We start from the raw sequence: 15,884 nt of genomic DNA, 5'->3' as shown, positions 1-15,884 counted from the left end.
TGAATGAAATACAGCTTTACAGAAGGTGCAGTGAAATGATTGTGCAATTTTTGTTTAAAGTCAAATCAAATCAAATCAAATTTATTTATATAGCGCTTTTCAACTCATGTTGTCACAAAGCAGCTTCACAGAATTCCAGTAAGACAAAGATTTGACACGAAATGTAAAAACAAATGTAAAACCCTCAAGTGAGCAAGCCAGGGGCGACAGTGGCAAGGAAAAACTCCCCCAGCTGAGGAAGAAACCTTGGGAGGAACCAAGGCTCACAAGGGGTGACCCATCCTCCTCTGGTCAATCTACTGGTGATAATAGTTAGTAGTCCGTGAGAACTTCAGTGTAGGGGCAGCTTCAAGGCACTTGGTGGTTGCTGGAGCGTGGGCAGCTGGTCTGAAGCGTGGAGGAGGATCTCGACAGTCATCCATCAGTGTCCAGACAGACAGGTGGGCAGGTGTTTACTCGGAAAGATGTAAAGGGATGGAATTAGTTTTGAACTGTTTTGTGTTTGTAAAGTAGAAAATATAAAAATTTCCAGAGTGTGGCTAAGGACTCCGGCAGATCTGACTATGACAGCTTTAACTAAAAGGAGAGAACCAGGAGGACACACAGACACGGGAGCATCCTGAAACACTGGCATCCCTCCGCTCCACCGTCAACAAACCTGAGTGATTGCGAGAAGCGGCGGGACGACAGCACCAGCGTCTCAGTTTACTATAATTCCCTGTGTCCATGGACCCCCCGAATCTGCCGCCTTTATCTATGGGGGAGCATTCACTACCAATAGATAAACTAAACAAATGAGTTTTTAGCCTACATTTGAAGATTGCGACTGTGTCTGAGTCCCGAACATTTTCTGGAAGATCATTCCAGAGTTTGGGGGCTTTATAAGAAAAGGCTCTTCCCCCAGCTGAGGCCTTCTGAATTCTGGGAACAATTAAAAATCCAGTATTCTGTGATCTGAGTGAACGTGGAGGCTCATAATAGGAAATTGTATCTTGAAGATATTCAGGAGCGAGCCCATGTAGAGCTTTATATGTTAATAACACTATTTTGTAGTCAATGCGGAATTTAACAGGCAGCCAATGAAGTGATGATAAAACTGGGCTGATATGTTCAAATTTTCTAGTTTTAGTGAGGACCCTAGCTGCAGCATTTTGAACTAGTTGAAGTTTTCTTAAATTGCTGCTGGTGCATCCTGACAGTAGTGCGTTACAGTAGTCAAGCCTTGAAGTAATAAAGGCATGTACTAATGTTTCTGCGTCCTGAAGGGATAAGGCATTTCTAATCTTAGCAATATTGCGAAGATGTAAAAAAGCTGTCCTAGTGATTACTACCTATGTGTTGATCAAATGATAAATCCGGGTCAATTATGACACCAAGTTTTTTTGCTGCTGAACCAGGTTTAAATGGAAAGTCAGCGAGATTTAAAATTAAATCTGATAATTTATTTCTTGCCACTTTTGGACCCAAAAGCAGGACCTCTGTTTTGTTGCTGTTTAGAAGGAGGAAGTTACGCAACATCCAGCCCTTCACGTCTTTTACACAGTCCTCTATTTTCTTTAATCTGTGTTTGTCATTGGGCTTGGCTGAAATATACAATTGTGTGTCGTCTGCGTAACAGTGAAAGTTAATGTCATGGTTTCTTATAACTGTGCCTAGCGGTAACATGTATAATGTAAATAATAATGGTCCTAAAATAGAGCCTTGTGGAATTCGAAATCTTACTTTAGAATAATTTGAATATTGATAACGTTCCGTTAAGTAAGATTTGAACCATAATAGGGCTGTCCCTGTGATTCCAACCATGTTTTCTAAACTTTCTATGAGAATATTGTGGTCTATTGTATCGAAGGCTGCGCTTAGGTCAAGAAGCACCAACAGGGATACGTGGCCTTGATCAGAGGCAAGAAGATCATTTGTTATCTTGACAAGAGCTGTCTCTGTACTATGATGTTGCCTGAATCCAGATTGGAATTTTTCATATATATGATTCTTATGTAGATATGAACTAAGTTGTTGGGCCACAGCTCTTTCTAAGATCTTGGACAGAAATGGCAAATTAGAAATAGGCCTGTAATTAGACAGTGCACTAGCATCAAGATTTGGTTTCTTGATCATAGGTTTAATAACTGCTAGTTTAAAAGCTTTGGGTACATGGCCCAGACTAAGTGATGAGTTTACTATAGTTAGAAGAGGATCAATAATAGCTGGTAGTACTTCTTTGAGCACCTTTGTGGGAATTGCATCAAGTGTGCAAGTTGTACAGTTTGCGGATAATCTTCTCTAGTTAATTGTGGGAGTGGGTAAAAGGTTTCAAGTCTTTCTTTTAGAGTTACATTATGTTTTATATCATTCACATCGGGTGGCAGCCAGGATGGATTTGATCCTGTGGCTTGAGTTTGTTGTCTAATATTCTCAATTTTATTATTAAAAAAGTCCATAAAATCTTTACTGGTGAGAGTTGCTGGAATTAGTTGTTCAGAACCTGCTTGATTTTTTAAAAGCAGGTTAAAATAACGATGTGACGGGGTAAAGAGTACAGTCGGGGGGCAATGAAAACATAAATGAAGCAGTGAGGGGTAAATAATGATTGTTGTTATTTAGAGCGGTTGTAGTTGTCTCTTCCAGCCGCTGGGTGGCGGTAGTGTGTTTCTGTCCTCTTGCGGAAGGCGCTCTCTCTCTCCCTCCAGTTCCTGGGTGCTGAAGGTGGTCCGTGCGCGAATTGATTGATCGGTTTGTTCGGCAGATTCGGGTTTAATCGATAATTCTGATCGGAGATGAGGCTCCTGGTGTTAGTGACGGTGATGCTGTGTGTGCTGGTGGCGGAGGGAGGGAGGAGCCGCCGAGAGAACAGCGGGAACAGCGGGAACAGCCTCCGGAGGGCGGCCAGCACACTGTACAACACCCTGAGTAACACACTGGGAGAGGACAGCACCAGAGCCGTGCACAGGGTACACACACACACACACAGAGCACCAGAGCCGTGCACAGGGTACACACACACACACACACACAGCACAAGAGCCGTGCACAGGGTACACACACACACACACACACACAGCACCAGAGTCGTGCACAGGGTATACACACACACACACACACACAGCACCAGAGCCGTGCACAGGGTATACACACACAGCACCAGAGCCGTGCACAGGGTATACACACACACACACAGCACCAGAGCCGTGCACAGGGTACGCACACACACACACACACACATGCATACATATAGAGCAGTGCACAGGGTACACACACACTGTGTACAGTTTCCCTATGGATCAATAAAGTGTTATCTTTTCTTTGTAGAATGTGATTATTATTAATGATGTATTAATACTATAATCTAGTTCTGCTGCTAATTGTGTGGTAATTATATGATAATTGTGTTAGTGTCGGGGGAAATGCAGACTGTAAGGCAACAATGTTCATTCCTAACTCAGTTTAGATCCTGATTTCATTGATTAATGCAGTAACTGTCCAAACGTCCCTTAAAGCCCAGGTCTCCAGAGCGTCAGGAGAACAGCGAGAGTGTTGTAATTCTGCAGAATCAATAAGATCTTTCCATTCTTTTCTCCTCAGTTCTTCTCCAAAACCACAGAGAGGTTTGTGCATGGAGTCGACTCTTTTCTGGAGACGCTGTGGAAGCTGTGGACAGACCTCCTGGACGTTATGGGGATTGACTGTGAGTTTTTCTGTTTAAATCCGCTTCTGTGAAGAGACACCACAGCGGATCAACCATCTCCACCTCACTGTGTCCCCTGTGTGTTCTCACACCAGCAACCGACATGTCACTGCCTCCTTCATCACATCCACCACCACCACCCTCCTCTTTGGCCTTCCTATCCATCTTCTGCTTTCTTCTCTCATTTACACCCCTCCTCTCCATTACACCGCTCTCGTTTACACCCCTATAATAGTTATAATAATTACTTATACACACCTTTCTAAATACCCAAGGACTGTGGTGTAACAGAAACGGCTCAGATTGCATCACACACACACACACACTGTTTGAGAAAGTCGCAGATGAATGGAGTGATGGCTGTGTTTCCTCCACATTTAAAACTGAATACTGGAGTCTGTCGCTCTGAGGTTGATTTACTGCACGATTCCTCCTTCAGTCTCTGTTCATATGAGACTCGAGGCCTCACACAGATAGAGCTCTGTTCTCCACTGGCTCCAGAGTGAACGCCGTGGCACCGTATTTACAAACCGTACAGTTCCTCCACACACTCCGTTCACGTGACACAGCTATGTTTTAACTGAACACTTAAACACTTCTACAGCTGCAAACCATTATTTCCCATTTCCAAACTTGAACTTGTGAGAAGTATTTTTCAAACAAAATCATTGTGTCACAAGCTCAAAGTTGTATTTAAATACTGTTTGTTTCTATGCTTCTAACTGTCTCCTTTCACTCTTCAGACACCACACTTTAAAAGCCACACGAGCCACTGCTGCCACACTCCGTTCCTTTACTTCTCACACACTCTCTATTATTTTACAAAGTTCACACGTCATTTTCTGACATTATTCATCGTTCTGTTTAATACTTTAACCAATGATTCCCTTTACTCCAGAGGTCACTGTTGAAGCATGTCGTGGTTGTTTAAGATCTAAGGTGTTTAATTATTATTCCTGTTTCGAGGACAATGTTTTCAGAGCACAATAACGAAATATAAATTATAAACCTCAAAAAAATATAAGAGCAATTAGAACAACAATGAAAAGTGTAGTTGTGGGGGGTCAATATTTGAATTCGACTGAAAATTCAGTATGTGATTCTATTAAGAACTAGTAGTAGAAGAAGTGCACTAGGGGCAATTTAAAGTGTATTTGTGCTGTAAACGGTAACTGGATGGAACCATGATGTAAACAGGACATGTGTAAACAGTACACTCATTTTCAGTCCAACAGACCAGTGTTTTGTGAAGTTGTGTGTGTGTGTGTTTGTGTGCGTGCGCTTCTTCAGTCCAGTCTCAGTCTCTAGGTGTTCAGGAGTCTGATAGCATGTGGGAAGAAGCTGTTACGGAGTCTGGATGTGAGGGCTCGAATGCTTCGATACCTTTTTCCAGACGGCAGTAGGTTGAGGAGTGTGTGTGATCTCCCACAATGCTGAGTGCTTTGCGGGTGCAGCGAGTGGTGTAGATGTCTGTGAGGAGTGTGGTGTGTTCTCCCTGTGTCTTTGTGGGTTTCCTCCGGGTGACTGTCTGTGAGGAGTGTGGTGTGTTCTCTCTGTGTCTGCGTGGGTTTTCTCTGGGTGACTGTCTGTGAGGAGTGTGGTGTGTTCTCCCTGTGTCTTTGTGGGTTTCCTCCGGGTGACTGTCTGTGAGGAGTGTGGTATGTTCTCCCTGTGTCTGTGTGGGTTTCCTCCGGGTGACTGTCTGTGAGGAGTGTGGTGTGTTCTCCCTGTGTCTTTGTGGGTTTCCTCCGGGTGACTGTCTGTGAGGAGTGTGGTGTGTTCTCCCTGTGTCTGTGTGGGTTTCCTCCTGGTGACTATCTGTGAGGAGTGTCGTGTGTTCTCCCTGTGTCTGCGTGGGTTTCCTCCGGGTGACTGTCTGTGAGGAGTGTGTTGTGTTCTCCCTGTGTCTTTGTGGGTTTCCTCCGGGTGACTGTCTGTGAGGAGTGTGGTGTGTTCTCTCTGTGTCTGTGTGGGTTTCCTCCGGGTGACTGTCTGTGAGGAGTGTGGTGTGTTCTCCCTGTGTCTGCGTGGGTTTCCTCCGGGTGATTGTCTGTGAGGAGTGTGGTGTGTTCTCCCTGTGTCTTTGTGGGTTTCCTCCGGGTGACTGTCTGTGAGGAGTGTGGTGTGTTCTCTCTGTGTCTGCGTGGGTTTCCTCCTGGTGACTGTCTGTGAGGAGTGTGGTGTGTTCTCTCTGTGTCTGCGTGGGTTTCCTCCGGGTGACTGTCTGTGAGGAGTGTGGTGTGTTCTCTCTGTGTCTTTGTGGGTTTCCTCCGGGTGACTGTCTGTGAGGAGTGTTGTGTGTTCTCCCTGTGTCTTTGTGGGTTTCCTCCGGGTGACTGTCTGTGAGGAGTGTGGTGTGTTCTCTCTGTGTCTGTGTGGGTTTCCTCCGGGTGACTGTCTGTGAGGAGTGTGGTGTGTTCTCCCTGTGTCTTTGTGGGTTTCCTCCGGGTGACTGTCTGTGAGGAGTGTGGTGTGTTCTCCCTGTGTCTGCGTGGGTTTCCTCCGGGTGCTCCGGTTTCCTCCCACGCTCCAAAAACACATGTTGGTAGGTGATTGGTGACTCAAAAAAGTGTCCGTAGGTGTGAGTGTGTGAGTGAATGTGTGAATGGGTGTGTTGCCTTGTGAAGGACTGGCGCCCCCTCCAGGGTGTATTCCTGACTTGCGCCCAATGATTCCAGGTAGGCTCTGGACCCACCGTGACCCTGAACTGGATAAGGGTTACAGATAATGGATGGACAGTTTATGGGTTTGATTAATTAGGTCTCTGTGTCTGTTTCTCTGGTTTGAGCTAATTATCTAATTACCCCTTTCCTTCTCTTTCTCTCTCTCTCTCTCTCTCTCCCTCTCTGTCACCACTCTCTCCCCCTGCCATCTCTCACTCCTCCAGCCTCAAACTTGACTCAGTATTTCAGCCCGGCGTCTGTGTCCAGTTCCCCTGCTCGAGCTCTGGTGCTGGTGGCGGCTGTGCTGGTGTTGTACTGGGTTCTGTCCCTGTTCCTGGGGGGATTTTTCTACCTGCTCCACATCATATTCGGGAGGTTTTTCTGGCTGGCTCGGGTGTCCCTCTTCGCCCTGTCCTGCCTCTACATCCTGCAGAAGTTCGAGGGTGACCCAGAGAGGGCTATTCTGCCCCTCTGCCTGGTCATGGCGGTGTATTTCATGACTGGCCCCGTGGGAGCCTACTGGCGCAAATCAGGCCCCAGCTCCCTGGAGGAGAAGATCGATCACCTGGACACTCAGATCCGCCTCCTCAACATCCGCCTCAGCAGGGTCATTGACAGCCTCGAGAGGACCACCGACCAATGAGGTCGCTGCTTAGGCCCGGGGGCGGGGCCTGTCCTCGTAGGGGGCAGGGGTGGAAAGGAAGTAAAGTCAAATAATATTTTACACAGAATGAACTGAAAAACAGGTGAAAACATTGCCTTCTCTTGTTTTTCAATAAATCACTTAATTTATCATTAATATGCATTATTTAATATTATTATAATGTGTGATTTATAATATCCAGGATATATCACGTATACAAACGCTATTACAGACTTCGGCCACGTCACCACTCCCTCCTTGTCCCCCAAGAGCAAAATGACTGGGGATAAAAACGTTAATCGAAAGATAAATGTGATGTTTTTTCCATAAAACTAGACCCTTATAGAGAAATGTGTTTATTTTGGCTTTTTCATTTTCTTTGTGAGTTCCAGCAACAACAACTTTTCTGATCAAAGACCAGTTCAAAGAGCAGCCACTGAAACACATTTAATACCAGTTTAACGATTAGAACGATGAAATAAAACGATCGGCCACCGTTTATACCGAGTTTTTACACTGGATTCGGTTCCTGTTTCCATTCCATTCTGTGAATAATATTCCTCCTTCTTTCTGTCTAAGATTTTGTCTAAATCTCAAAAGGCTCCCTACTTCCTATTTAGTGCCCTAGGTCTTGAAATAAAGGCTTTCTGCACTGACAGTGAATTACAGACCCACCGTTGAGCCATTTGGGATCAAGCCATGACTAGCAGTGCCCCCTACAGGACACACTGTGCATTGTTTGAGTGCAGTATGATAACATCCAAAAGTTTGCCCACTTAATAAGGAGCGGGGAGTCATTTCAGATTGAGTTTTCAGTCAAAACACTGTCTGCATTTAAAGGTGGATTCCTCCATGATTCAGTGTCTCAGATGTAAACAAAGTGGTGCGGAGTGTTTTGGCGTGAAGTGGTTGATCGTAGAGAATCTGCTTTTGTTCCAGCGTTGCTGAATGGAGCGAGATGTCTCTCTGTCCTCCACATCAACACACACCATCACCGCTCCAAACCGTGACCATGAAGGTGATGTTGGAAAACTGCTGTGAAATCTCAGAAGGTTTTCCTGCAGGTGCCTGCTCCAGGAAGGTATTTAAAAACCGACGCCTCGTCAGAACTAGGGTTTACCACCAGTTAATCACATCACGTTCTGTGTGGAGTGTTTAGAGGAGGACGTCTGGTTCCATTCACCCTCACTGTCAACTATTCGAACTCTGTACATTTCTGTAAAACACCAAACCAATTTGTTTACATCTTTATCGCTTAATTATGCAGGAATGTTGGTTACTGGGGAACTGTCCTTTTATGAATAATATCACGAGATGTCTGCCTTTTCTAACCTCTTGTTGTCCCTACCTCCTTGGGATTTGATGGTGATGTTGTGGCTAAAGGAGAGTCACGTCAGTGTCGTTTATGAAAATAATTTAAATATTTATCATCAGTGGTGAGGACGCATTTCCATTTCCAGCTTTTTTTCAAAACATTATTATGTTACAGAACGTTAGTAAAAATACCAGAGCTGTATAAACACACGTTTGCGGACAGAAAGATGGTATTGATTATTATTATCATCATTAATGCTGTATAAGAGCGCACTGGAGTTAGTTTCTTAACTGATACCATTCCTTTATAGCAATAGACCCCTCTGGTGAATATCAGGACTTTTACTTTGCTTTACTTCTGTGTGCGTGTGTGTTGTTAGTGTGTGGGTGTGTTTGAAAGTTGTGAGCATGTTCACAGATGAATACTCTTTTATTTTCAGCTTGATTTTAGCATTTGGAAAATCTCATACTTTGTAAAGACTTGAAGATCTTTTTTAATTTTTAAAGTTAAAAGTTAAACCTCACACAACAGGAAAAGTCTGAACAAATGATTAGTTAAATTTAAATAAAAAGTAAGGGAACACATTCTCTAAAAGGAAACGTTTCGTTGTAAAAATTCAGTTTATTTGCTGAGTTTATCGTATTTGAGGGAAAAATAGTAATTTAAACATTTCAGGAATAAAAGTAACCTTCTTTTAAAGATGTGAACTTATGTTCAGTTTTAAAAACCGCTTCAGACGACATTAACTTAACACTGAATATCAGTAAAGTCTGGATACTGAGGCGCCACGATATTTACTTTAAGTTAAACACTGATTTCCATTTTTAAAAACAGTGTGTTTGTATTAATATTGACTTTGATCTCAGTGTGTGGATTGAGCAGAAGAGCGTAGTGCAGCATAAGCACCATTAAAGGAGCAATCAGTCGTTTTTTTTGTTCATAAAAAATTACAAAATCCGTGAGGATAGTGGCCATAGTTACCATAGATTTATTACTGAATCCCTGACACATCCAGCCCAATAGGTGTCACTATAAAGTCAAAGGATAAAAGAGCAGGCCTGGGTGTATCAGTGGTGGGGGGGCCCTGCTCTGTTGGGTATTAACTGATAACATTAACTTGAAGGATCGTCATTGGAGGAAATGACTTATTGCTCCTTTAAAGATGTTCCACTGTAAATTGGCATATAAATACTCAGGGAGCATGTGAAGTTGAGCCACTTTCTCTCTATCCATCCATCCATTCACCCATCCGTCCACTGCTAATGCTAATTTCCACCATTCCAGCTTTAAATCAAAGTCCGCTGAGGTCAGTGCTGGTGTTATTTGGGTCAGCATCTCTGTGGAAATCAGTTTATCAGTAAAACTGGAGCCTGGCCACGGTCCCTGGCGCAGTGTTATCTGCCAGACTTCCAGGTTAAAATGAACAGTTTGGTGAAATATCAGAGTTGCACAGCTTCTCTCAACCTTTTATTAAAAATAGAGAAGAATAATGATGAGAAATATATACTGTGGTGGAGTAACAGTCTCTGCTTTTCTGGGAAGGCTTTACACTAAACAGAGTTTTACTGAGGTCAGGTGCTAACGTATGAAACACCATTTCAACTTGTCCCAGAGGTACAGGCTGGAGCTCCTTCACTCCAGAGAACACAGAGCTGAATGCCAGTTTTATGCCCCTCTTGCTGGCACTTGGCATTAGGCATGGTAAACTTAGGCTCGTGTGCTGCTGCTCCAAAAGCCCCATTTCATATGTTTTTTCTGTGGTATAAAAATAAAACGGTGGAATGCCTAGCTAGAAAAATGTGGGAATATTCTGAAGAGCTAAAGCTTTACCTAGTTCCAAAAATATGTATTGTTTTTAACTGTTACTATCTGAGTTAATTTATTCATGAGCTTAGTCCCCAGTTTATAAAAGAAATAACTGGATAGAAGCGTTGTAGCATTTTGAGTGAAATAGTGTCTGTGAGAGGGTCTGTGTATTATTTCCTCAGAAAATCCTTTTAGTTTTTTTTAATCAACTAAAGCTGTTTATGTAACGGTTATTAGATATATAATTTAAAAGAACTAAATATTAATAATACTTTGAATGAAACATGACATGGAAAGATTGTCATAAATTTTGAAATGGTGACCAAAACAATTCTAATTTTCATTTTTCCTAATTATCCCAATTGTTGCCTGTAGCTGAGACTTTTTGAAATTATACAGTTATACAGTTGTATTTCAATTTAAATACGTTTTGTTAACTGAAGTTAATTTGAAGTTATGAAGTTAATAACTTAACCAAATGCACTCTGTACTTTGTACCTTGGTTTTACACTGGAACTATGAGGCTAATGCTAACAAGCTTCGCTAAAAAAGTAGCAGCCAGTTTGATGGTAGAATTTGTGTGTTTATGTGTGAAATACATTGTCTGAGACCAGACAATGAAGATAATGAATTAGAGGTTAATTAATAAAGCTGTGGTTTGAGGCAGTTTTAGCCATGCTAAACTGTTTAGAAAAGCTAATATTCTATTCTTGATGCATTAGCCTCGTAGCTGAAAGCTAATGACATTTGGGATAAAATTGGAAGCTGTGTACATTCATTTTGGGTTGGGATTATGTTAAACACTGAAGATTGTCCCAATAAACTGCAGTCGGCCATCGTTACAGATCACTGCAGCTGTGCGTGTGTTTTTAGTGAGTGTTTATTTTTATATTTTAGCACGTGTCTGCTTGCTTTTTTAATATAAACTTCAGTTATATTTTTTCTATTTCTCTCAACTGTTCTAGTTGTTGGCAAGCGGTTTATTCGTAATAGCGTGTTTGAATTATTATTAATTGCTAAACATTTTTGAAGGTAAAAAAAAAATCATTGTAATGTGTCTGTACGACTTTGTTTTGTGAAGAGTGAAGTGTTGTAAGTTGTCAGTATTTAAGAAAGGGTGCATCAGTGCTGTTTATTTTATATATATATTACAATTGACCTCTTGAAGCTCCACCAAAAAAATTGATTCTCCATAGTTACTGTTGCTAGGTTGGACAAGCAAAACCTAAATTTAGACTAATTTTATATCACAATACTTATATTTACACTGAATCTATAACAAAATACCTCAAATTAGACGTTAGTACCATTTGTCTATAATTCGTTATTAATTAATCAAATATAAACAAATGAGAAATTATTAATTTTTTATGAATTATCTACAAAACAGAGCTCAAGTCGGTAGTGTTGGTGTTTCAGGATGAAGCGCACTCCATATATTGAGAACGTAACCCAGTGAATCATTTATATTTACTCAGAAGGGTGTAGTGCTAAAATGCTACGTTAGTTTGTAAAACTAGTATATAGGTATTGTGATATAAACAGAAATGGCGTTTCTCATCAAGCTGAAGGGTATTTTTAGCTACAGATGAACGTATTTGTGGGTGTAGCATGGATTGGTCAATTCTGTAATTCTGCATTCATCTCCTTTAATTTTTTTATAATGCTGTTACTGGGTCATTTATCGAAATATCGAAGCAACGTTGTGTCAGTGCGACCCTACATTAACGTGTCATTTTGTGACATGCAGTACATTTCTACTCTGTGTTTGTAATGAATTATGATTTGAGATTATGATGAAGAGAATTGTCTTGTGTTGTGTTTTTGCGCTGTGCGTGTACCTAAACGTCTGGAGCTAATGCTGTTTTTCCATGTTACGAAGTTATGAAGTCCATTACCAATTCTTTACTGCACTGTTGGGTTACATTATCCGCATCCCCAACCCTCCCCTTTTTTTCTGACATATCTGCATTTTAGTATTGTCATGAATCTAAATAATTATTGAAAGAATGGGTTTGTATTGTTTTTGTATTTTGATTTTACCATAATTTCTTTAAACTAATGTGGAGGTGTAGTCTGCATGTGATTAGCAAGATTTGCTATTGGCTAAAAAGTTGCATATACACTCACATGACATTGCACTGTGGTACATATTTAACTGCTGTCAATATAAATGCTAATCAAATTGTTTTGCTGCCTCAGTTTTGTAGCCCCAGTTTATGCTCTGTAGAGCGGGTCACCCACACAGGGGCAGCAATATTTTAAATAGGGTTTAATACAGAATGAGTGGCATATATAGTCTATTAGGTGTCAGTTTATCCGGCTGTTTGATAATGTGAAAAACCTCACAGGAGAAAACTGCGCATTTTATTACGTTGTATACTAGCTAGACAAGTCTTGCTAACCACTAGTCACTAGGCAACATCGCTGCTATTTTGGAACACAACAGCCAATCAGGGTTCAAATACTTACAAATGTGACTCAACTGATGAAGCAATAAGTGTCATCCACCTGGATGTTAAAGTGATAGTTTGGCAGAAAATCAAAGGTTTATCATTTTTGTTCTTGTTTCAAATGTATTTAATTAGCAAAGAGGTGTTTAGCTAAAACTGAGACATCCTTTAGTCCATATTTGTAGATAATAGTGTGTTGTAATAATTTAAATTCGCACCTTATTATGATGTTTTACTTATTTATTTATAGGTCAGTTGTTAGCTACATTAGCTTCAGTGCTAAGGCTAGCTTTAGCCACCAACCATGTTTTTGCTAATTGACTACATTCAAGATAAAACCCATTTTTGTGAAACTGTCACTTTAACCGTACCCATTTCTTATATTTCAAATAGAGTCATATGCATCTGTAAAAATATACATAAGGTAATCAGAGGACAGTTTGAGACTTTTACTTTGTCACTGTCCAGTCTCTCCATTCCTCTCCAAAACAAAAAAAAAGTATCTCCAAAGTAGTTATCGAATTGATATTTATTAAATGTTTTTTTTTTTTTGCTTTTAATGCAAATTAATGCAAAGATATTTTGTTCTTATATTTATATAAGAAGCCCATTTTGGAGCATTATTTTTGGTCTTTCTATTGTAATATTTTCATACAGCCTAATAATAATATTAATAATAATAATTATAATAATAATATAACAATATATATATATATCATTGTGTTTAATAGGAAAAACTATGATTAATAATATTAAGAATAAACACAACAAAGTGAAATACAATTAAAGGGTAATAAAAACGTGAAGAAAAAAGAGCCAGTGATGTGTTTGAATGATGCAGAACAATACAAATCTGGACAAATATGATGGAGATGCGTGGTTTTCTTTGCCCAGTGAGATCCTCCTGACGACACGTGCCAGTGCCAAATGCTGTTTGTAACTGAATGTGATTTGAGTTATTGATTTATTGATTTGACCGTGAATCTGAATTTTATCTGATGTTTAAAATGATAGTAGTGTTTCCATCTGTGAACTCTTTAACAGGTTCTAGATCAGGTTTAGTTTTCTAATATATTATTATTATTATTATTATTATTATTATTATTAGTTTTATTTTTATGAATTGTATTTTCTTATTTTTAATCCTCACCCATAATGTTGTTACTGCTGTTGGCTTAATTTGCTGTAAATATCCGTTCATGTTCTAATTAAAGAGTTTCTTTGAGACAAAACAAAGCCCTGAGACTTCAGTGAAATGAAAAGTGTTGTAATGATCCAGTGAGAGCTTTTTGGGGGTTTTCTTTAGAAAAAGGATTCGTGAAGAATTGACCCAAGGGTCTGTGCACATTTTGATCATTCTATTTTCATTTAAAAAACATATTAAAAATGAAAAACAGATGGTTATTTGATTTTTATTTCTCATTCCAAATCCATGTGATGTAAAAGCGAGTAATATTTCTAGAAGAGTCGTTTGAGTGAGTGACTCTTATTGTTGAAAGGTAAATGTGCGAGTAGGAACTGTTAGTTCAGCCGTATTTCACAGAGATAACTTAAGGAGGCGCTACTACAGGTTCTCTTGTAAGGTCAGACATATTTCACACTAAACTAAATTTGGAGCAGTTCTGCGTTTTTCCACCAACAAAAAACAAAGAACAGTAGGTTCTTCAGCTCGAACCATGGCTGAATAATAGGAAGTAAGCAGGAACACGCTCCATTTGTGTGTGTTTCTGGGGCTGTGTTTGGCTCGTTGGTTAGTTCACAAACTCAGCAGGACGCCTCTGAACTCAGCAACATTTCCACAGTGTTATTTCTCACAGAGAGAGGTGCACTGCTGAATCTTATTTCACCCGAGTGTGTGTCTTTGTGGTGGAGAGACACAGCCACATTAAACCTCACATGTTTGAACCTGTTTCACTGAATAAATAAGTAACTGTTAACTCTTAAATCAACAAACCGTTCTTGGTCTTTGTTCTTTTGGTGGTAGATCGTCTAGTGTTTATCTTTAAAGAAAACGAAGAAGAAAAACACTGATGACGTTGTTATATTTTATGAACAGAACTTTGTGCTCCTTTTTTCATTTCTGCATTTATTACCTGCTCTGTTTTTTCTGTAAAACACAAGGATCACAGAATAAACACCAGACATTGATATGAAGCACCAAAGCTTCTCCAGACCTTCCAATGACAAGGGGATGTACTTTGGGCTTTTCCTGTTTTTGAAATGACAGAAACCCCTCTGTGACAGCGGCTATGTGGCTAATGGCTATGTGGCTAATGGCGGTCCGGCTGAACTAAGCTTTCCCAGTTTTTCTTTGCTCTTGTTTTCTTTGAAATAAAAACAAATTCGCAAAGAATAAGAAACTGATTCTCCATAGTTACTGTTGCTAGGTTGGACAACAAAACCTAAATTTTGACTAATTTTATATCACAATGCTTATATTTACATGGAATCTATAACAAAATACCTCAAATTAGACGTTAGTACCATTGTCTATAATTCGCTATTAATTAATCAAATATAAACAAATGAGAAATTATAAACATTTTATTTTATTTTATTTTTTATTTTTTTCTCCTCAAACTGAAGGTTTTTATGTTTGCTCCTGAAGACATATATAACGGAGGAATGGCCAAGTCAGCTTTAAACACTGAGACAGCTCATGTCTTCAGTCCTCTGTTATGAAATGTGGATCAAAGGGAGGGTGGTGAACATGCTCCTGTCTCGACATGGCCGCCATGTGCTGATGTCATCACCTCTGGATAAAGGTATATTTGCACAAATTCACAGACGTTCATAAGGAAATACATCAAGGACCGAGGGCTGTTTTTGGAATGAGAGAATTTCTCTGTCATTGCTATCACTGCTTTTGCAAGTATTTGAATGTCCCAACTTCTTTGGGTTTGTGATTTGTAATAGAGTAAACACTGCTGTGTGGTCCAGTGCTTCCCAAAGTGCGCTTTGCACCGCCACAGGAGCAGCAAGTTAATGAGGTTCACAATCATTCCACTCTAAAGAGGAAGAGGCACTTGAAGTTTTGTATGAATTTCATTCATTCATTCATTCATTCATTGTCTGTAGCCATTATCCAGTTCAGGGTCGCGGTGGGTCCGGATCCTACCCGGAATCACTGGCTGCAAGGCAGGAATACACCCTGGAGGGGGCGCCAGTCCTTCACAGGGCGACACACACTCACACAATATGTATGAATTTCCGCGTTTAAAATAAATTCCAGTCTGGAGTCTGGAAGTGAAAGGTGTGTTGTGTGGCTCCAAAAATATTCTCATTCACAGAAGAAGCAGTGCAAAAAGTTTGGGAACAACTG

At 40.4% G+C, this 15,884-nt stretch overlaps 1 protein-coding gene across 1 annotated transcript; it reads left to right on the top strand.

Moving 5' to 3' along the window:
* Window positions 1-2,642: 2,642 nt before the first annotated feature.
* Window positions 2,643-13,962, top strand: LOC136676774 (BRI3-binding protein-like). Its single transcript, XM_066653993.1, has 3 exons — window positions 2,643-2,948; window positions 3,580-3,682; window positions 6,570-13,962. The coding sequence occupies exons 1-3, from the start codon at window positions 2,775-2,777 to the stop codon at window positions 6,986-6,988; spliced, it is 696 nt and encodes a 231-aa protein (XP_066510090.1). The 5' UTR covers window positions 2,643-2,774; the 3' UTR covers window positions 6,989-13,962.
* The last annotated feature ends 1,922 nt before the right edge of the window (window positions 13,963-15,884 follow it).

This window comes from Hoplias malabaricus, chromosome X2 (genome assembly GCF_029633855.1).
Source record: "Hoplias malabaricus isolate fHopMal1 chromosome X2, fHopMal1.hap1, whole genome shotgun sequence".
NCBI lineage: Eukaryota > Metazoa > Chordata > Actinopteri > Characiformes > Erythrinidae > Hoplias > Hoplias malabaricus.
Note: the sequence above shows the minus strand (reverse complement) of the source record. Positions and strands in the feature narration are given on the sequence as shown.

Coding starts and splice junctions, on each gene's coding strand:
- LOC136676774 (XM_066653993.1), top strand. CDS start 2,775: ATGAGGCTCCTGGTGTTAGTGACGGTGATGCTGTGTGTGCTGGTGGCG. Junction 2,949..3,579: donor GCACCAGAGCCGTGCACAGG/GTACACACACAC, acceptor TTTTCTCCTCAG/TTCTTCTCCAAAACCACAGA. Junction 3,683..6,569: donor GGACGTTATGGGGATTGACT/GTGAGTTTTTCT, acceptor TCACTCCTCCAG/CCTCAAACTTGACTCAGTAT.